General features: G+C 38.4%; 1 protein-coding gene across 1 annotated transcript; it reads right to left on the reverse strand.

Annotated features, from left to right (window-relative positions):
- Positions 1-9741: 9741 nt before the first annotated feature.
- LOC122645249 (probable E3 ubiquitin-protein ligase RNF217) lies at positions 9742-21959 on the reverse strand. The gene is made up of 3 exons (XM_043838574.1): positions 21370-21959; positions 19809-19942; positions 9742-9995 (listed from the first exon to the last, which is right to left on the reverse strand). Exons 1-3 carry the CDS (start codon positions 21957-21959, stop codon positions 9742-9744), a joined length of 978 nt encoding a protein of 325 aa, XP_043694509.1.
- Between the last annotated feature and the right edge of the window lie 934 nt (positions 21960-22893).

A 22893-nucleotide genomic window follows, 5' to 3' on the forward strand; every position in this document is an offset into this window, starting at 1 on the left:
AGGTAAAGGCGTAAAGCATTAAAGTAATCTTCCAAATATTTAGTAAAAATTGTTTGGATGATGATTCTTATAAAACTTGAAATTTAAGGGAAAAGTCTTACACATGGTGGTTTTCTGAGATGAGCTGTCCTGTGACCGATCCAATGAACCAATAGTGCCCTAAACTAATAATGAGATATATTTCTTTTTTTTTTTTGGTAAAAAAATAATGAGATATATTTCAATACTTCAACAGCAGAACCTCATTCAATATCTATAACTGTTAGTTGAACGGTTGTTCTCAATGTTTACAAAATATTAAAAACACTCTTGTAGATACTTTCTTTCAATAAAATATATCATTTCAGATGTTGTTTATTATAATAATTAATTATATAAAAGCATTTCTTTGTCTAGAATATATAAACAAATGATGAAGACATTTAAAGCTCGATATTATTGGGGCTTCTTAATGTTGTAATGTGAAAGACAAAAGTAGAATTCTTAACTGAAGTTCCACAATTGTCAATTTGGTGGCGTGAAGCATGGGGATTAAGGCCTGATTTATAATACCTGATTATAGTCTGAGCCTGGCTGAGCCCATCCAGGCCCGGCCCGATTACCTAAACAAGCGGTCACAGTGCAGGGTTTGAGGTTGGTTAAGCTTAGTTAGGCCCGACCGAGCCTGACTAGTTGACACCCGTAATCACCTGTATCAAGCTTTAGGGAAGTAGTTCCCTATCCGTGAGCGTAACATACATTAGCGCTCCCAATTACTCTCTCTCTCTCTCTCTCTCTCTCTCTCATAACAAAGGATAAATATGTCATTTCATAGGGAGAAGAGAGAAAGATAGTACTCATGAAAGCGCCAGCATATGCTAAGCTCTCACAGCATTTTCCTGGGTTCGACTATGGATTTTTAATTGAATTTTGTTAATTGATATTTGTCTGTATGTTAAGTCATTTTTTTAAGCAAAATTTACATTGAGAAATTGTTCTGAAATTTACTCTTTAGATTGTTACACCTCTTGATTGTATTGTTTAGGCGCTCCATAATGATGCATTTAGGTTTTCACTACTTTGTGAATAAATCTTAACATTTGAGGTTTTAAAAAATACAGAGAGAGAAGTCTAATTATTTCCAATAACAATGAATGGGAAAAAAACAATGTTGCATATATAGGAGAACACAAAATTACTGTCCAAGTTCTTAATAAAATAAAATATAAAAAAATTCCATCTAGACAAATACTTCTATTTTCATTGGTTCCTACATCAGGCAACAGCCTCTTGCACTAAAGAATCCTACCTCTCCAATTTCTTGATCGCCAAGTGTGATGCAGTTTGGGGTTAAGAGGTTGATACCTAGCAGACGCAACATCTAACTATCTGAGTTGAGTTCGTGAGTTCATTTTGTTCTTTTTCTTTCAATCCCCAAAAATTCTAACTTTGAATATTTTACGAATAATTCCAGAGCCAAATAATTCAGTTAAATAAATTCAAAAATAAAATTAATGAAAATGGAACCAATTTTATATTCCAAGATTTTCACACATATATGATTAATTTGTGAATTAATCTGATTTTGATTTTTCTCATACTTTGTTTTACGGAACTTCAAAATGTGCAAAATTAATTATAATCGAATTATTTTTTTTTTCTTCTAAACCATTCAAAAAATATGAATTTGTCAACTATAGAATAGACTGGAATGTACTGGATGGATCAGCATCGTTTTTATAGACTTTCTTAACAAATATCCCACAACCCAAAGCAAGCTAGAACAATAGGAAATAGGGCATCTCCAAGTCTCTAATACTCCTTTTACAAAAGTAAATAAATAATTAAGAGAAAAAATACGATAATCGGTTGCAGTGGATCCTCTATTACCGAGCTGCCTGGCAGGACCATGCTGCCCACATGCGGTGCTGCGTGTAATGATCGCCTTACCCCCACTTGGGCAAGGGTAAGGCGGACATTGAGCACAACATCATGTCTGGGCAGCACGGTCTTGCCGGGCAACTCGGCAGTAGAGGATCCATTTGGCATGTTTAACGTGGTTCTTGCGTCTAGACACAAACCAATGCCGTTGTGCACAAAAACACACATCAACCCTAAAAGAAATAAAAAATTACATACAAATCAATGCATTTGTGTGCACTTTCATTGGCTACCGTGTTGGTGCAAAGGTTACATGACTAGTTAGCATTCTCTTGCCCAATAAATAAAGGGTAACGTACACGTACCCCCTATAATGCACCCAATATTCCTTGTACTTCCCTAACCTTCTGATAAGTCCACGTACCACCCCTCAATATTCCACGTACCACCCCTGCTTTACCCCCCTAATGCCATTTAAGTCCACACCAGGTATTAAATGCTAAAAAATGACCAAACTACCCGTTCTTCTATCTTTTCTAAAATTATCTTTTTTAAAATTTGAAAAGACCTAATTGCCCTGACCTATTTGCTAAAATTTGAAAAAACCAAAATGCCATCATCTTCTCCAAATCATAACGTTCCCTTTGTTCTTCCCTTTGTTCTCTCTCTCTCTCTCTTATAACTTACCCCTTACGGAGAATGGATACACAGAGTGGGAAACCATAAGAAAAACTTCCATTTCCAAATGGGAAGCTTCATAAGAAAAACTTCCATTTCATTTTCATTAGACGGGATAAAGAAGTCAACGTTCCCTTTTCTCTCTCTCTCTCTCTCTCTCTCTCTCTTTCTTTCTTATGACTTACCCCTTACGGAGAATGGATAAACAGAGTGGGAAACCATAAGAAAAAACTTCTATTTCCAAATGGGAAGCTTCATCGTTTACATGTGGAAACTTCGTGGAACGTCATGTAAGAGTAAGTAAACGGACACGTGGATGGCTGATATTAAAGATCCTCCAGGTTTTAGCCAGGTTTTTCACGCACCGGAGATATACTAGGGTATCCAACAACTTCTCTTACACTCTACTTCCCATTGGATTCTGGACCCCACCAGGGTCGAACTCTAAGATTGTTTCTCTCTCCCCCTATATATATTTATTTGCATAGGGGGTTACGAGAATAACGCGGGTTGGCACTTGGCACCACCCACAAGAAGAAGATATATTCAAAATGGCAGCAGCCACCCAAGCCGCCAAGGTTGTACCAGTGAGAAGGATTAAACCCAGCTACACCACCACCTGCGGAGGCGGAGCTGGAGCGGCGCCACCACGAGTTGCTCGCTTTCCTCCAAAGAGGGGTGGAGTTCTCAAGGGTATCCTAAAGATGGCGATCTCAGCTCTCTGTTTCTCAATACAGAAGCTCTCCTGTGACTTCGATTGATTTCATTGGAGTTGAATTACATCCCTCAACATTTCATTTCTATCTCTTCTTCTCTTACCCTTTCCGGCGTTGTGATCGTCGACGTCGCTCTTTTCTTTTTCTCTTTTTTTTTTTTTATTATTATTATTTTTTTAATATAGTGTTGTTGATTGCATATTTCGGAGTGATTGCAAAATTTAACGAAATTTGTTACTTGTGGTGGGCACTTTGAACCAAAAGACGTATGGTCCGTCTAATCTGATTTAACTAAAAGGGGGAAGAGTTCTCTGGGGAGTGTGATGGGAGAGTGCGGAGACATTAATGGAGCGGTCATTACCGTCTTTCATGGGGTGAGACGGTCATTTTGTTTTACTTTATATTTGATCGCACACGCTCTCCGACAAGAATTTTCTCCATGTCAACGTAATCGTCACTTGTTATTGCTTATATGGTCAATCTTCATGAGCCACATGAAAATATTTGATTAGGAGAAAGTTCTAAGACTAAAGTTTAATATTAGGGAGGTTAATTTATACATATTTTAAAGGAATGGGTTCTTCTCTACCCAAATAAAAGAAAAAGAAAAAACAATGGGTTCTTTACACAAGCCAAAAGGTTTATTATATGATTATTTAGTTTTGACATGCAAAACGATGATGAGAAAATTCTGACTATTAAAGAGATGGGATAAAGTTATCAGCACTGGGGCGGAGCCCAGACACATAGGGGTGGGCAAAATGAGTAGCGCCACCCCCCCCTCCCCCAATGATGCAAACCTTGTCCCTGTCGCACCCTATCTGTCTGATTGCAGTCTCCCAAGATGTGCTCCCAGATCGATCTTTATCCTCTCAAGTTTTTTGTTCGGTACAATTCATCTGATTCCTCTTATAGGGGGCAAAAATGACTACCTTACTCCTTGTCTGAACACACTGCTTAGGTGAGGTCCACCCCCTCTTATTAGAGGCACTAAGGAACTATACCAGACAAGGAACCTGAGAGGACAATTTTCCACTCCCACACAGAACGTGCACCCTAAATAGATAGAGTGTCATATGGGTAGACATTTGTTAGATGTCAAAGCTAAACTGAATCATATATCCTCCATGTATTGACATTTTCCTTTTCATGTTCAATTGTCGGTTCACTTCAACCATTTGACTTTTAATGGTTTTTTTAAGTTTATCGTGTAAGTGGGGGACCATGGCCCCTACCTACTTAGAAAATGTTGGATCCACTTTAAAGATATAAAAGGGAAGGAAATCGTTGCTTGGACCTCTAGAATTTGCACCCACATGTTGGTCAATGAAAGTACGCATGTTAGTGTGTAAGTAATGTCTTGAATAGGATTTTCGTCTTTCTATGGGGGTAGTGCAGTACTTTAACGTACTTCTATGTCTAGACGTAAATAACATTTTTTTCTCAAATATATTAATAGAAGATTGCCCCATCAAAAAACATGATAAAATTGTCATCATTGTCACAAACATCAGTGGATATATATGGGTGGATCCATGCCATCATAAAAAACCCATTTTGATCTCAACAGTGAAGTTCCAAAATTTATTGAGCCCGAACTCAAACAGCTAGCTCTACTGGTCAGCTAAACCCTCCATCTTTCGATCTTAGCTTTAAGTCTCTTAATGGTTGAAATGATATAACATTAACACACGATAGCAAGTTTCATAGGCACCCCATATATGAAATCTGTGGAAAATTGGATGGGATTGGAATGTTTATATGGGCAGGTAGACCACATGGTCACATGTCAACTTTTAGCTAATAGAGTTGCACCTAGTTCTGCCATATGGAAAAAATATAAAGCATTGAAATATTTTAGGATTTCAATGAGGGTGTATGGAGTACAAAGATGGTACATGGAAGGGTTTGTCAGTACATGGAAAGTGTTAGGTAGTGTGGCTCCTGTGTCCAAACACAAGAGCGTGCAAAAGTATTGTTTTATTCCTATGAAATGAAAAATTATATCTATGTTGATATCCTTGTGTGCACTGTCATTGAGCCCCAAACGCTACATGATCAAATAACAATAGCTTGCCCTTGATAACAAATGTAAGTGTGCAAGTCCATATTGTTTCCACTAAATTTGGCATCGACGGTGTGAATTGAAGATACCACAAAATGAATTGAATCAAAGAGTGGGTTTTACCAGTGCCTTGGTAATCCAAGGACTTTTAAAATAGAAATGCAAATATTGCAATACTAAGAACAAGAAGAAGAAGCAATCAAATTAATTTTCTCTCCAGATACATCTTTGGTAAAATGAAAGACTGCAGAGATCTTCAATTTGACTTGGAAAAATGCATCATTGCATTTGATAGTACTATTGGAGAGTAATCTTATCAGGTTCTTTCAAGGAAAAGAACAGAAAGCATTTACAATTACACTACTCCTAAAAAGAAAAATAAAAGATAAATGTAAAGACTTGTTTGATTTGATTTGTGGATCTTTTCCTTTGTCTTGAATTTTCTTTTTATAGACATCTTTGGCAATTCAGGTGGTTTCTGTAGTTTTCAGGTAGTTTCATAACTACCCAATTCTTTGAGAGTTGGTTGAATTGTAACCACCCTGCTGACCTTTTATTGGTTATTGACTGTTTTCGATCACTGACTGTTATCGATCATTGACCGTTTTCGATCCTTGACTGTTTTTGATAACTAATCGTTTTGTCACTGACCATTTTTTGACCCTTTTTCAATCACTAACCCATAGATCAGTCTTGATTAAAATAGATTTCGATCTATTTCTCTATTGACTGAAATAGACCGCAAATAGGGTGTAAACACATATATTTCATATGGGTGAGCCTATCCATAAAATTTCTGCCTTAAAAAAATGTCAACTTGATATCCTTTAAAGGGCATAGCACTAAATTTTGCACATTTTGTGTGGGAAGCTAGGGTTTCCCACAACACCGAAATGGGAAGTTCCAACCAATGGGATGCGCACGATCAGTTGTGTCAATAAGGGACAAAGGAGAGAAAGAGAGAAAGAGAGAGAGAGAGAGAGAGAGAGTTTCATAAGATTGTTAGTGAAGAGAGAGGTCCACACTTTGATGTCATGGGAAAATTTTTCCCATTTTATTTAACTCTTCATGTTAATTTATGGGATATTGATTAGGACACAAGTTCTTTGTTATCAAGTCTTTAAATATTTTGGTACTTAATAATGTTCTTTTGGTATACAAAGAGAGAATGGATCATCTGCACGTATCCATAGGTGACTGTACATCTCAGAGTCAATCATATTCTAATTTTGTTTTCCCCTCCTCCCCTTTAAATGGCAAAAATAGGACAGATGGTTGGCTCTCGTATGTACATTCACTTGTTGGTACGTACAGAGGAACCGAACTCTACCAAAGATTCGATTGTATTGCTTCTTATGCCATTGTTTCAGTCAAAACGATTCTACCCCCATGAAAATTACCACCTTGCCCCCATGAAAAGGTAGAAATTCTACCCAGATAGATGTTTGGCATGTACTCCCATTGAATAACGTACGCTTGCAGACTCTAGAGGTCCAAACGGCGTTTCTCTTACCCAACATAGAATGTGAGAACGCGCAACCATGGTAGTGTACACCTTATGCTCTGAAGACCCAGGTCCAGCCGAAGGTCCTAACTGCTCTATCACGCCTCAGCCTGATCCAACCCTAGCCTATATGATTTCGGGCTAGGCTAGCTTGAGTTGTGCCGAAGTGGACATATAAGCACCCTTGTTTCAATCTGTGTTGCATGTTTAAGAAAATCTTAGTATGTTGAAGTTGGGGAAAATGCTTTTTACCCGGCCTCAACAAGGAAATTGACAATCCACCTAGGACTACTACATGGCAGATGATGTGGCAATAATGACTACTGGATAGAAATGTCAATGCCCAAATTGGTAAAAAGTTGTAGACTCGAATTAAATATAGCCTGCAATTTACGGGAGATCTTTGTCTCCTCCAGTTCCCCTAGTGCCTGTAATAAGGGGGGGGGGGGAGGATGCAATGACCAGCTTACCCCTGTCTAAACACTTTTCCCTAGTGGGATCCACCCCTGCTTATTACAGGCACTGGGGGAATTGGGCCAGATAGGAAACTGGAGGAGATGATTTTCCATATACAGGCACGTCCTCTCATGTATGTCTATGCATCCTATGGGCACTCTCATGGATCCTCTACCATTAAAATAAATTTTGTAGGCAAATATTTGCTAGAAGGAATCTTATATGTCTACTATTTAATATAAATAATTAAATAAATTTATTTATTTTTACACGGTCAAAGGGAATCCCTTGATCACGGGGTTTTAGATGTGTAGGAGGGTATTTTGGGAAACATACTAAAACCTTATAGGAGTTTGTTAACCCTAAGATGGTGTGGTGAGCCTTCCAGCACAATGGAGGAAAACTCTCTTGTCATTTATGTGGTACCTGAATATATATTCATAATAGGCCAGACCTCAATGATATGGAGTAATAGCGTATGCTAGTACCTCCTGGTATCTATCTCTCTCCTCTCACAATAGGGTGTAAATATGGACTGTAGGGAATGTTCTTGTATGTGAGCATACGTGAATAATTCACAGCCGTTCAAATGAAATCTATTCTGTGAAAATGTTATTTCATAGAAGGAAAGAGAGAGAGATAGACACATGAGGAGCTAGCTTACGCAACAATATTGCAGTGTTTTTTCTCCCTAATAAGTATTTGGGAAGCGGTTTTCTGTACCGGAGTGTAGGCCATGTGTCTATCTCTCTTTTCCTTAAAACAAGGGGGCAGAGGTGTCTTTTCACATGGGGAGGAGGGAGATAGACTCATGGGAGTGCTGGCGTAGGCCACACTCCCAGACAGAGAACTTGTTCCCCAAGTATTTTGTTTCTTTTTTTGCATAAACATTAAGACAAAGTTTTCCTCCACCCATAGAGGACGATTCACCCACCATATTGGGGTTCACAAACCCTTTTTAGGGTTTTTATGTGTTCCAAAATACCCTCCCGATACTTATTCTCGTCCTCTCCTTCCCCTCGGTGAATGGGATCCAATTCAAAGTTATTGCTCTTTTAAAGATGGATTAATACAATCCAATTTTAATTTCAATTTGTTGACATGGGAAATTTAAAATCTTATTTATTCAAAAAAAAAAAAAAAAAAATCTTGTTGGATAAAAATCATCAAGCATCAAGGATGTTTCTGTTGTTCACTGTTCTTACTTTTCAACTCAATCATCGTGATTCTAGTGGTTCTCCCCTACGTGCTGTCTCCATCCCATCTTTTTTTGAGATGCAAGTGGGGAGGCTTTAGCCATTGATCAAACTCTGCTGGAGGCAATTTCTGAAGGTTATGAGTAGATAGTTCTTGAATCGGACAATAGAGATCGAGGTTATCTCTTTTTAACATAATGGGATTTCTTCTTCACCCTTTGTTTTTTATAGCGGATTTTTTATTAGTTTTGAGGGTTGTCTTGGAGGATATTCTACACCTCTCAAGCTATTTTGAATATTGTTCTTTTAACTTTGTATTAAGGGAGATTAACAGCGTGACTGACTTCCTGATAAAGAAAGTCCTATTGGTGACGGTGTACGATGGTTTGACCCGTTTTCGTTTCATGGTTTTGTGATCTTTGTAATCTTGAGCCATGAGCTCTCACGTTATCTATAATATTCTCTACTTACCAAAAAAAAAAATTTTGATTACGTGTCAAACTGTATTAGATTCGAATCGATTAAAAATAAATAAATAAATAAATAAAAAAACATATTTTTGACTGTTAACACCAACAGATATCAGTTAGGTATTGAAAGCCGGCCATCACAAATAAAACTGATACGAATTAACCGATATGGTGGATCCGTTACCAATACCTAAAACTGTGATTATTATTTAACCTCTTTCTATGATCTTCTCAATCACTAGGTTTGTTATTGTAAGACAGTTCTGCTATTGGGTTAGCAAAAGTGTGTGGTCGACTTCATACTTCATACTTCATACTCCATAATCATTTTAGCTGGCTAAATAGACAGAGACGGAGACAGAGACAGAGAGGGGGGTGGGGGGAAACGGTGAAGGAATCTCTTTTCAACACTTTGACGGGCTTCTCGATCTTCAAGAACCGAATCATGCCATTGGTCTATAGGTCGCCTTCATTTGGAAGAGAGAGAGAGAGGACGGTAGCCTTTATAGTTCATAGCTAGGAAGCTTCCAGTATAAAATGAGGAAACCTCCTTTTGATGATGGAGCAAACGTGGAATTCATTGGCAACCAATCAATTACTGCCATGTGGAGAGCTAATAGTTTAAAATGGAAGTGAGATATACTATGATGATCTACCAACCATAGGATTTATCGCATCTCGATCGCTTTGATGAAATTTCTCCTGGCCCTATATATATACATACATACATTTGCATGAATTTTGCATATAGAATTGAGAACAACCCTTCCTTCCCTTCACATTTATTAATTTCTAGCTACACAATGGCAGCACCCACCCAGACCTCAAAAATTGTACCAGTGACAAGGATCAAACCAACCACCACCACCACCACCACAACCGGCGGAGTCAGAGGCAGAGATGGAGCGGCGCTGCCACGAGTAGCTCTCTTGCCTCCGAAGAGGGGTAAAATTCTCAAGGATATCCTGAAGAAGGCAATCTCAGCTCTCTGTTTCTCAACATGAAGGAGCTCTGTTCGATCTGTTCGCTCCTCTTCCGTTCTTACCTCCCCTGACTTGGATTTATTTTTTTGTCATTGAGTAACAAATTACAATGTTACATTCCCCCCACGAATCTCTCTCTCCCTTTGCGTCGTCATTCTTCTTTGCTGCTTGTTGTTATTAGTAATGGAGTATTAATGGTGCTGTGTTGTGTTTTTTTGTTTATATATAAAAGGATTCACCGGGCAGATGCCCACCCTATGGCTATGGAACTCTGTGCAACACACAAGGCCGCTTAAGACTTTTTAAGCACAATTCACACACCCAACACACACACATCAGTATAGTTTAATCGCTTCCTATAAGTGGTAGAGATTCTTCGTTCTTAAGTGCATCTTTGAAGCTAGATGGCAATCTCAACTCTCTGTTTCTCTAAGTACGGAGGAGCTCTAAGTGAGTTGATTTCATCTGGGCGGCATCTGGGCGTATGAGAACCTGATCCAGCGTCTACATGTTTGGAGTCCGGATCCTCTACTTCCGCCTACCCCTACTTTCATGTATACTCTACATACAGTGGGGCGCACAAAAATTGCCTTACCCCTGTTTGAGCGCCTTGTCAGAGTAGAGGTAAGGCGGTCTTTGCACGCCTTGTTGTGTGTAGGACGAACACCGAAATAGGCGCAGGCGGAAATAGAGGATGTTGATTGCTCCCTCTCTCTTCTTCTCTTACCCTTTGTGACAGTCGTTATTATAATATCTTCTTGTTGTTGCCACTACAGTTTTGTGATTTTGTATATTTGGAATTCTCAAGTTACTACGATTTACGCTGAAATTAACTTTTGTCGTTCTTAGACAGCTTTGTGGCCTAACGGTTGCAAGTTGAAACTATCAATTTACCACAATATGTAGTGAGTAAAGAGCACGTACCAACATGTGAGAGCCAACCATCTATCCTATTTTTACCATTTACAAGGGGAAGAGGAGTTTTTATGACAACAAAAATTAAAATGTGATTGGCTCTCACATATATGTTCACCTGTTGGTACATGCAAAGGAACGAACTCAAGAGTAAATGGAGGTTGGATCAGGTTCTCCTGGAAGGATCATTCTCATACATCCTTAGGCAAATAAATAGAATCCACTTGGAATACATTATACAACCCTGCGCTTAAGGGCGTACAAGAACCTGATCTGGGCTTGAGTTCATGTTCTCGACTCTCTTTTTCGAGGGTAAGGGTGCGCCTGGGGGAGGGAAGGTATTTTTATCTGCTCCATTTCCCCAAGTTCCTCTAATAGAGGGGGGGGGGGACCGCACCCAGATAATGTGTTCGGGTAGGGGTAGGGTGATCATTTCCACCCCCTCTATTAAAAGAACTTGGGGAAATGGAACTGCCTAGGAAATAGAGCAAATAAAGGTCCAGGAGGGAAGTCAATTAAAATAGCCAATAGTTCCCGGAAAGTTTAAAAAGTGGGATTTCAATCAGTAAATAAAACTTGGGGTGCTGTTCTCTGTGCCGCAGGCCCGCAGCACAGGCTGCGCCCAAGCACATGAGAGTGGGCGCAATGACCACCTTGCCCCCCCTGAGTGGCAGGCCCATGTGCCTGCGTTGCGGCACAGAGAACATTCTCCCATAAAACTTTTGGGAAAAATTTCTCTGTCCGGGAGTGTGGCCTACGCCAGCACTCCCATGAATCTATCTCTCTCCTTCCCATGTGAAAAGACACCTTTACCCCTTTATTTTACGGAAGAGAGAGATAGACACATGGGAGTGTTGGCGTAGGCCACACTCTCGCAAAAAGAACTTTTTCCCAAAACTTTTTTAGTAGGAAAAAACAATTAAATATGAATCAATGCGAACGATTCGTGTGCTAGCTATCAACATTACAAATCTATTGAATATAAAAATCACAAATACAGATTCAATAATCAAATCGTACTTGGATCCATATCGTATGAATCAAAGTAGTGATTAAGCTGGTATCAATATCGAACAATGACTGATACTCACATCCATACCATGAATTAAAACCTTGGGGGAGGGGGGCAACCGAGGGTTGTATTGAACATTTTTAATTTCGTTAGTTCCAACTTAAAACCTATGGTCCCATGTGATCCGATTTAATCACGAGTTCGCTAAGAAAACCGGGAATCCAACCAAAATCCTAGACCCATGAAAGTGGTCAGTTTTGGATCAACCAGTTTGACCGCTTTGTTTTTTAAAAGGATGAGGTTTGCTAGCATTAAAACCCAAAGAGAGAGAGAGAGAAATGCATACTTGAGATTTGGCAATTTCTCGGAAAATATTTCTCTCTAATTCCCTAATAGTGTATAGTGCGGCAGTTCGGATTGGAAAATGTCGATACATGACAGTTCGGACATCCAACGGTGTCGAGCTCAAGAAAAAAAAAAAAAGAAGCTAATTAGTTCAGACCGTTGGATGTCCAAGCTATCAGGTGTCAACATCTCCATTCCGAACTGTCGCACTACGCAGTTTAGTAAATTGAACAGGATTAAAATCCCAATTTCTCCAACAATGGCGAATGGGACCCAGTTTTCCATTCATATCTTCTACCCCCACTATCTTGTGGGACCCACATGTTAGATTATTCCACCCCTGTCTCCCTCCCAACCTTACCTCCCTCTAAACAAAAAGTTCCATGAGTTTTTCTCCCATGGTCTCCCTGAATTTTTATCTGTTGTTGTGCACTGCAGTGCTGCTGTGCCATCGTATGACGCAGTAGCGGCCATGTGTGCACAACAAACCCCATTATGCACACATGGCCGCTGCTGCACCGCATGATAGCACAACAGCGGATAAAGGTCCTGGTCTCCCTGATCCTATTTATCAGGATTAAAATCCAAAAGTCTCCCCTGATCTTCTATCTCTCTCTCTCTCTCTCTCTCTCCAAATCCAAGTGTACAACCTTCAATCATTTTCTTATCCAAAAAAAAGAAAACCTTCACCCATTTCACACCTTTTGAAGTTTTTCTATGGTCTTCACTCTTTATAGTACCATTTGTACCAACTCCATCTCTCTCGGGTCCTGCCACCGCTTCTCTCCTCCCAGCTTCATTACCTATTTACCAGTAGTTCCGGTAATCTCATTAAAATACTAAGTTTGAGCTCATGATGACACCATGCACACATCAAACGACCCCATCGGAAGAAGAAGGAGCATTTCCTTGCTCCAATGGATGAAATTGAATCTCAAGAATAATATAATACACTATTGTAGTTGATTACTGAAGCCCAGTTAAGTCGCCTCTCTTCTAGTTGCAACCCAAGAGGAAAGGTGACAAACTTGCAAAGTCTGATGGTCCGTTATATGATATTAACGTGATCAGATGAAAATATCCATTATTCTTCTGCAATTGGTAGTCTCATGGGATGTGCTGGTGAGTTCCTAGTGATGGAATAACTATAGACTTCAGTTAGAAGTTTAAGACCAATTTTGGATTTGGCATATTTGATCACTGTGGCATGCATATTGATACCACGCATTTATTTCAGTTTAGTCCATGGCGGGTGGGGATGCAAGCACTTTGATGTGTAGGGTCTCATATCGACTTTAGATTAATTGATGACGCTTACGATTGGGTGTTTTGTATTTTTGTTTGGACCCGTGTGTTTTCTTAGAGCATTCCAATTTCAACACCTCATGTGTATGAGATCAATATCCTAATCCATGGTTCGAGCAATGACTTTCAGCCGCCCAAGTGGGAGAATGTAATATTTTCTCATGTGAGCTTAACCTACAGTCATTGCATGGGTCGGATTAAGTTGGTAGGTGTTTGATTGTAGGGATTGGTTCAATGGAGCCCATGCAAGAGGTAATCTCTATGATGGATAATAGGGTCCTAATTAATCCATTCTATCGTGTGGTCGGTATTACAATTTATGTCTGATTATGAGATAGACATCAACTATTATTCTGTTATAGGATTGATCCCAGCTCTCAATCTATATAAACTGGAGTTTCAAGATTTTTAATTGGTGGGATTTATTCCAATCGTACAGGGTTGATGAGAACAAGCATGCATGCAAATCGAATCTTTGGCTTGAGAATAAAGACACCATTACTCCTTAGATGATAAAAATGATAGATAGATAGATAGATAGGTGGAGAGAGAGAGAGAGAGAGAGAGACTATCAACATCAAAGGGTTTCTTCTTCTGAAATCTCTATTTCGGGCGAGCAGAGATTGGGCCACCAATAATTGTTTTGGCCCATCTTGATCCCAAGTGGTCATTCCTATTGGGTCCCTTCTGGCTTTGCCAACCGTCAACCGCCAGCTTTTGTCACACTCTTTTCTTCTCTTTCTTTCGCATGGCCAATCACACTTAAAACGAAAAGTAAGAAATATACAACATGACCGCCCAACTAGTCCCATCCTCCAAGCTTTCATGTTTCTCTTTGTAGTCTCTATTTCTTCTTTTTCTTCCTTTTCCCAAACGTAATGGATCCAGGTATGTGTTCTTTGATTTGATCACTGAGTTATTTTTATTGTTATAACAGAGAAATCCATTGACCACAAGGTTTCAAATGCGTGCCGGAGAGTATTTTAGAAAACATACTAAAATCTTATAGGAGTTCGTGAACCCTAGAATAGTATGGTGAATCTTCCAGTATAGTGGATGGTATGGTGACTATTATGATACATATCATACCGTATTAAATTTGAATCGATTACATTTAAAAATTAAAAAAAAATTAACATCTTTTTGACTGATAAACACCAACACATCTCAGTTAAATATCGAAATCGATCACAACTAAAACTGATACACAATAAACGATATGGTGGATCCGTTACCATTACCTAAGACTGATTATTGCTGCAAAGCTTAATAAGAGAGAGGGGGTGGGGGGGTGGGGGAGGGTATTATATAACCATGTTAAGGAAGATCTTATGTGGGTCCTACAAAAGGTCTTTAGATTTTGCTAGACAAAACCATTGCTATTGACAAGATCTCTCATGTTCCAGCCGTTTTATATTATTTTATTCTATTTTGCAATTATATTTTTTCATCAAAAAATATTATGGAATGGATCTTCCCTTTTAATTTCCAAGGATTATGATAATTTATTAATATGGCCCTCTATTAGCTTTTCTTTCTTCCTTTTCCTTCCTTTTCCTCCCTTGGGGTGGGGGGGGGGGGGGGGGGTTGTCTCTAAGACAGTTTTGATTTTCTTTCTTCCTGTCCAAATTGCTCTATAATTAGTTTTTCTTTCTTCCTTTTCTTTCCTTTTCCTCCCCTTGGGGGGGGGGGGTGTTCTCTAACACAGTTCTGCTATTGGCTTAGCAAGAGTGTGTTGTCGAGTTCATACTTCATAGTCCATAATCATTTTAGCTGACCAAATAAAGAGAGAGAGAGAGAGAGAGAGAGAGGTGAAGGAATCTCTTTTCAACACTTTTGACGCCCTTCTCTTCAAGAACCATGATATTGGTCTATAGGTCGCCAAAGGAAGCTTCCGGTATAAAATGAGGAAACTTCGTTCTATTTCATTTGACGATCGAGCAAACGTAGAATTTATTGGCAACCAATCAATTACTGCCATGTGGAAAGGTCATACTTTAAAATGGAAGTGAGATTTACTATGATGATCTACCAACCGTAGGATTTATCGCATCTTTCTCCTTATATATACATTTGCATTAATTTTGAATATAGAATTGAGAAACTTACTAGTGTTGGCTCGGCTCCCATTAGAACTCGAGAGAGAGAGAGCATCCCTTCCTTCCCAATTCACATTTATTTCTACACAATGGCAGCTCCCACCCATACATCTAAAATTGTACCAGTGAGAAGTATCAAACCAAGCACCACCACCATCACCACAACTCGTGGAGGCAGAGGCAGAGATGGAGCGGCGCCGCCACGAGTAGCTCGCTTGCCTCCGAAGAGGGGTAGAATTCTTAAGGGCATCCTGAAGATAGTAATCTCAGCTCTCTGTTTCTCAAAATGAAGGGTCTCTGTTTGCTCCTCTTCGGTTCTTACCTCCCCTGACTTCAATTGAGTTACAATGTTACATTTCCCCACGTGTCTCTCTCTTATATATTCTCTCTTTGCTCGTTGTTATTAAGTAATGTGCTGTGTTGTTTTTTTTTTTTTTTTTTCTTTACTTTTTGGTTATAAAATATTCACAGGGTGTTAATTTACCATATTCACTAAGGTGGATCTGGTTTTTGTTAGAGAATCATTCTTGTACGCCCTTGGATAGAGATGGAATTCACTCACTCTCTTGAATTTCTATTGTGTGCCCAATGAGAACCTGATCTAGATTTGAGTAAATGCTCTACTACACAGATGTGGACCTAATCCCAACTCTCTTTTACCGGGGTTTCAGGGAGGGGTACATCGATTAACGTAGCCAATAGATCCCGAAAAGTTTTAAAAAAAATGGATTTTCAATGATTTTTTTTTTTTAAAAATTAGAATCAATCATAAATGGATCAATGCGTTTGATTCATTTGCTATCAACATTATAAATTTATTAAAGTTAAAAATCAGAATCAAAGATTCAATAAATAAACTCGTACCTAGATTCATATCTTTTGAAGAAATTATATGAATCAATGGGATCAATGCATATAATATCAATGTTGACAGCGACCAGATTGATGTAGATGAAAGAGTGCAAGAGATTAGAAAGCAAAGAGCATAAGAGAGCATTGAAGTAGACTCATGGGGGAACTCTGCGACGCTTAAGTCAGTTCTCCAAGCAATGATATGAAGTTGCAGAGTATTTGCGTAAGAGGGTGAAAACGGATCAATCCCCTTATCGGAGTGCATACCTTTGTATTTATAGGATGTAATTATGGTGCCCTGCTAGGAGTCCAATTTTAGTAGGCATCCTTTGAAAGGAAATTGAGTTCTTGTAAGAGTGTCATACGAGAAGAGATCACCATGTAGAGTCCTATAGAGAAGAAAGTCCTGATATGATGGTCATCCTCCACAAGGGAGAAGAAGAATCTTGATATAATATGGAAATTTAGCATATTCAAGGAATTACAAATAGAAAAGCAAGGGAATCCAAAAACATTTGTGGAAGGATTGCAATGATGTGTGGTCTAAAATTAATTCAAAGAACCTTTCTTTTTTGGGTAAAAAGTTAATTCAAAGAACAACTGCATGGTTTTTAACTTTTTGGAAGTTTCCAAGGGTTCCAAAAATCCAAGTGCCCAACCTTCAACCATTTCACGCCTTTCCAAGTATTTCTCTGGTCTTCACTCTTTATTAAGAGTACCAACTCTATCTCCCTTCGTGGTGTGTGATTACACTTTCATATAATAAAAAAAAACAGCTACGCGATAAGCGCTGTGTAGGTTAGGAATGGATCATCTGCACGTACCAATAGGTGAACATACATGTGAGAGCCAATCACATTTTAATTTTGTTTCCATAAAAACCCCTCCTTCCCTTATAAATGGCAAAATTAGGACAAGTGATTGGCGGTCACATATACGTTCACCTGTTGATAGGTGCAGCGAAATCAAATGGGTGTGTGTGTGTGTGAGATGTGTGTTGCATATATCTGCATCACGATCCTAAAAACCGATTAACCTTTTGGGATTTGTGTGATTACATTTTCATCAAAAACTTTTGTCTCCCTTCCAGCTTAATTCATTACTTATTTACCAGTAGTTCCAGCAATCACATTAAAATATTAAGCTAAGCTCCCATCGGAAGAAGATGGAGCATTTCCTTGATCTAACGGATGAAATGAATCTCAAGAATCATGTAAGACTCTATTGTAGTTGATTACTGAAGCCCACTTAAGTAGCATCACTCATATAAATAGCCCAACTCTCCCTGTGTATCCAAGCCCACTCCAGATTAGTGATGCAATGGCCCATGTTGTGCAAAGTATGGTTGGCCCATCGAGCAATTTGTCCTCAGGAAATGATGGTACTCCGTACAAACAGAATGTCCCCTCTCTTCTAGTTGCTCCCCAAAGAGGGAAGGTGATGACCTGCTGCTATCCAGTGGTTTCAATGTAGCAGCGGCTCCCCGCGATTGTTTTCCACACTACAATCAGAATCCTACATCCAGTGGTCCCCGCTCGGCATGTATGAATAGAAAGCGTATAGCAAGGTATGCTCCACACAATGCCGCCTGTCGAACTCCAGATACACCAGACTCTGAAAACGCGGCCGAATCGAGAAACATTTAATCCTTCATAGCATTTTAAAACTCTTAAGTTGGAAGTGTCAAGGGGTTGGGAAACCCTTGATAGTTTGAGTTTCAAAGGCCCTTGTGGCCAAGCATCACCCAACAGTTTCAAGTTTTTCTACTGAAGTTGAATATCGTGCAATGACAGTTTTCACTTACGAGTTTACTTTTTTTTATCTTATTTGTTGCATGATCTTGGCCTCACAACCACGGCCACCTAGTAGTATTGTTACAACCAAGCAGCCCTCCATATTGTTGTCAATCTAGTTTTTCATGGATGAACCAAACATATTGAAATTGACTGCCATGTCATTCATAAAAAGCTTCAACAAGGTTTAATCCAACCAATCAAGATCTCATCCAACAATCAAGTTGTGGTTTAATCAAGTCACTTGGTCATGAACCTTTCGTCTTTCTCAAGTCCAAGTTAGGCATTTGTGATTTACATGCTCACACTTGAGGGGGAGTCTTACCATATTTATGTTGTAGGTGATTCCTAACAGAGTCATAAGAACAATCTCAATTTACATATTTGTATTGTAACTGAATTTTTTGTAAGACCTATTAATATAGTCTATGGGAGCAATCTCAGTCATTTGTAGAGAGAGAGAGTTTTCAAATAACCCCATTTGTATGTTTTTTTTATTTTTAAAATGAGGATGGTAACACCAGTAACTTGGCCAGAAAACTGGCTATTCATGCTATTTAATACAGTATTTTGTAAACCTTTGGGAATATTGTACTTTTCGTCCTTGATATTTAGGTTGTGTTTGGTATGCATTCTAGGTTGATTTGCATTATCGGATGATAAACATAGTTGTTTTTATCATCTGAGAATGCAAAATTGACCTAACATGCATATGAAACATAACCTGTTATTGGTGAAGTCTGATTTTCGTTTCAGATGTGTCGTTGGGATCTTTGGAGGGCCATTTCGGCTTCAAAATGATCTCGGATTGCTAAAAAATGATGTACATCCCTTGTGTTGGGATCGTCGAGATCTTCGAAACGGTATATTTTGGAATATATGTTATATTTTAGTCCGATCCTGTCCGATTTAGCAATTTCTGGGTAGGGGTATTCTTGTACTTTTTCTGATTAGGGCTTTTCTATATAATGTTCTTATCTCTAAGAAGGCTGTATGAGAGGCTCTTTAACATTTTCAAAAGATAGTGAAATCTGTTCTATTGCTCGACCGTGGACGTAGCTTCCCATCTTATGTGTTGTGTGCTTTCTCTGTTTCTCATTTTCTTCTGCAAATCGCCATTCTGGATGTTGTTTTCTTAATACAATCTTAATAAAAATAAAAAAAATTTCACAAAAAAAAAAATAATAATAATAATGCAACCCCATTTGTAATTTTGTATTCCTAGATGGAATATATTTTATATGTAAAAGACGAAAGATTATATTTGTATTTGGGATAAATTCCATATGTACAAGACAAAAAAAAAAAAAACCCATGGATACTATTATTTCAATACTATACATATTCCTCAGACAAATCCCAACACTTCTACTCCTCCCCTACCCACCACTTATTACACAAATCAAATAAGGAGAATACAGCAACAATTATTATTGTGCCAACCACGCCAGCCACTACTTTTCCCTTTTTCTTTTTTAATTCTATTATTGAAAATACGACAAGTGTAACACACATTAAATATATTATTAAAGAAATTATTGGCTTCATGGTTAAGGTACCAGAACCTCTTAAATTAGCCACATTAGTTCTAACCACTCTATTCTCCATATTACCCTCCACCATGATGTTCCTTCTGTTGCACTCGCAAGCATTTTTGACTTTTCCACAAGTATAGCAAAATAGGACCCCACACCTGCATCAAGGTAATACATAAAGATATAAAAAATAGGAAAAAAGAACTCTCTCCGGGAGTATGGCCTACGCTAGCACTCCCATGAGTCAATCTCTCTCCTCCCCATATGAAAAGATAGCTCTGCCCCCTTATTTTAAGAAGGAGAGAGATAGACACACCACACTCCCGGACAGAAAACTGCTTCCCTAAAAAATATAAGGAAGGGAATTGCTAACAGGCATGTCTCTATAAGAATTTAAATAATTACTTTTAAAAATTGGTGTCTATAAATGACACTTCTATTGGTGTATTTAGAATTTGATACATTCATTTAATTGCCCCTTTTGTCATTCTTAAAAGTATTTAATATAACAATTTTTTTTGTGGGTAAACATTTAATGTAATTTTTCAATGAGAGTAAATCTGTCATTTCATATAAGAAACTATATTAAATGTTACATTAAATGACTTTCAACTTTGAAAACCCTTTTTTTACTCTGCATTAAGTATATTGTTTAAATAAAATATGAGAATAAAAAAAAAGGGGGAAAGGTTTTGTACACGGTCTGTAAACCTTGTACATGAGAGGGTCTCTCACAAAAAGTTGAAAAAGTCATAAATACTCACCCATTAATTAATGCCTTGAAACTCTCACCTTCTCGCATACACGGTTTATACGATCGTGTATGAAGCCTTTCCCAACAAAAAAGAGAGAAAAAGTAATGTTACAAATCTATCTTTTTTTTTTTTTTTTGGTAAAGAATGTTACAAATCTATCGTCTGTCAATAAAAAAAAATCCCTTTAATTTAATATACCATCCAAAATAGAGACCTATAACAGTATAACCTATTGAGTTGGATGAGGGTGTGCGAGACAAGTGCCAGCATCCTTGTCTGTTTTAGCTTCCTAACACGTTAATCCAACAATGAAGGCAGAACCTGATAGTCTAGTAGCCATTGATCTTGTCGATCCATCCAAGGCAGAGGAAGAAGGCAGGGTTAAACAACTTTGCCTACTTTTTTATTGAAACACAGGAATGGTAGTTAGGGTCGAAAAAGATCAATTGTGGGAGATAAATCACATAAAATCTCGGCCAAGGAGGCATGCTAATATGAGAAGGGCAGCTCTCAATTGAACTAATTGGACTGGAAGAGAAAAGATCGATATGCCGTTTTGGAATAAAGGTGTGGTCTCTCTCTCTTATGAAATTATTTTTTTGCCCCCCGATTGATTGAACCAATAGGGGGTCATCATTGGCTCTTGTCTACCGATGTAGCCTCTGCTACCAGACAGGAAAAACTTTTCTTTTTATTTGGGATAATGTTTCCTGCTTAGGGGCATAGTCTCCACTAGCACCCCTGAAACCCCATCTCTCTTTCTCTTTCCTCGCCCATGAAATGATATTACTTGAGATGAGAAAGCAAAGTAAGAAGAAGATGAAACAAACCTGCATTTAATGTTTTGGCAACCTTCATTACGCTCCACATGATATTTGCAGCCTGGACATCTTCTCCATTTGTTCCTTTCAACAAGCTCCCCAAAGAGAAAATCATTTTCCTCTGTCATCTCTCCAGTTTCTTCGCATCCAAAACCCGCATGCCATGGCAGTTTGCACTGAAAACACACAAGTTTCTTGCAATTTGGGCACTCTGATCTTGTAATGTTCTCTTGACACTCATTCAGTATTAATGTCGAGCAGGTGGGGAAGGGGCAATATGCATTCTCAAGCCTTAGAACAGTAGATTCACATAGCAGATCACACCATTTCTCGAATAATCCCGTAGAAGGAAGGATCTGATGGCATGAGAGAGGGTCTAATAACTTCTCACAGTTCAAGGCAGGGCAAGGAACATTTGGTTCCCTATCTTCTACCTTGACTTCTATGTACTTAGCAATACAATCTACGCAGAATGGATGGACACACCTCTTCTTGTTTTCGAATTTCTTGTTGAGTGTCATGGGCTCTATACAAATCTCACAAGCGAGGCTTGAGACCTCTACATCTTCTGATTTCCCAAGAGAGTCTGGGTTCTTCATGCTTGGTATTTGATCTTTGCCCTGTGATGTGCTTCATTTATAACACCTAATGAAGGAATACTTCTTTTTTAAAAATGGTTTGGAGTCAACGGGGCTCTTAAGAAGAAGTTGAGATGTATCTTTCCTGTCTTATACTATGAAAACCACCCCATCCACGTCAAGTACATCCATTTGAGGTTATTATTACTCTACTTCTTATTAGACGAAATCGAAAATATCCCTCTTTTTATAATGATGTCTATCCTACCACAATGGTAAACACAATCAAAAACTTTTTTTTTAAAATTTATATGATGCTTTGAAAGTCAATGCCAAACTCTCTCTTACTTTTTTTTTATTTTTTATTATTATTATTTTAATATGTGGGGGTGTGGGGAGGGAGATTTGGGGCAGTCTTTTTTTTAGATTAGGACAAATTTAACTTAACCATGTTTAATTAAAATTTATTTAGAGTAACACTAAAGAAATGGAGTCCACATTTTGTTTTTCTTGTTTCGTTTTCTATGTATTTTTCAAGACAACTGCATATCTCCCTAATTCAGCCAACCCTTCCCATCGCTATTCCCTTCCCGGCTTCCCCACATCAACCATCCCCGGGTATTAACAAAAAGGTTTTTTTTTTTATAATAATTAACAAAAAGGTTGGACTTCATGAAATGATTTTTCACTGCACCTACGTTGTGTGTAAATATTTGAATATAAAATTAATAAATTAATTGTGGGACCTACATCCCTATGACACATGTCATGTAAACAAGTAAGTGAAGTGATTTAATCACTTTAGGTACGTGAAGATTGCCCTCACTGGCGCCTCCCTTCCGGCAAATTATCGTCCCCATTTAACTGTCCTTCTATTTCCTTCATTTCATCTAATAGGGGAGGAGTGGATCCCATCCGGGCAGTGTATTCGGGCAAGGGGTAGGGTGGTTATTTT

Source organism: Telopea speciosissima, chromosome 11 (assembly GCF_018873765.1).
Source record: "Telopea speciosissima isolate NSW1024214 ecotype Mountain lineage chromosome 11, Tspe_v1, whole genome shotgun sequence".
Lineage (NCBI taxonomy): Eukaryota > Viridiplantae > Streptophyta > Magnoliopsida > Proteales > Proteaceae > Telopea > Telopea speciosissima.

Bases quoted from the DNA above. Each gene is read 5' to 3' on its own strand.
- LOC122645249 (XM_043838574.1), bottom strand. From the start codon at position 21,959: ATGAAGAACCCAGACTCTCTTGGGAAATCAGAAGATGTAGAGGTCTCA. The intron at 19,943-21,369 runs GTTTGTTTCATC...ACCTTGATGCAG, and splicing joins TGCCAAAACATTAAATGCAG to GTGTGGGGTCCTATTTTGCT. The intron at 9,996-19,808 runs GTACCTTAACCA...AATCCAAGTCAG, and splicing joins GGCTAATTTAAGAGGTTCTG to GGGAGGTAAGAACGGAAGAG.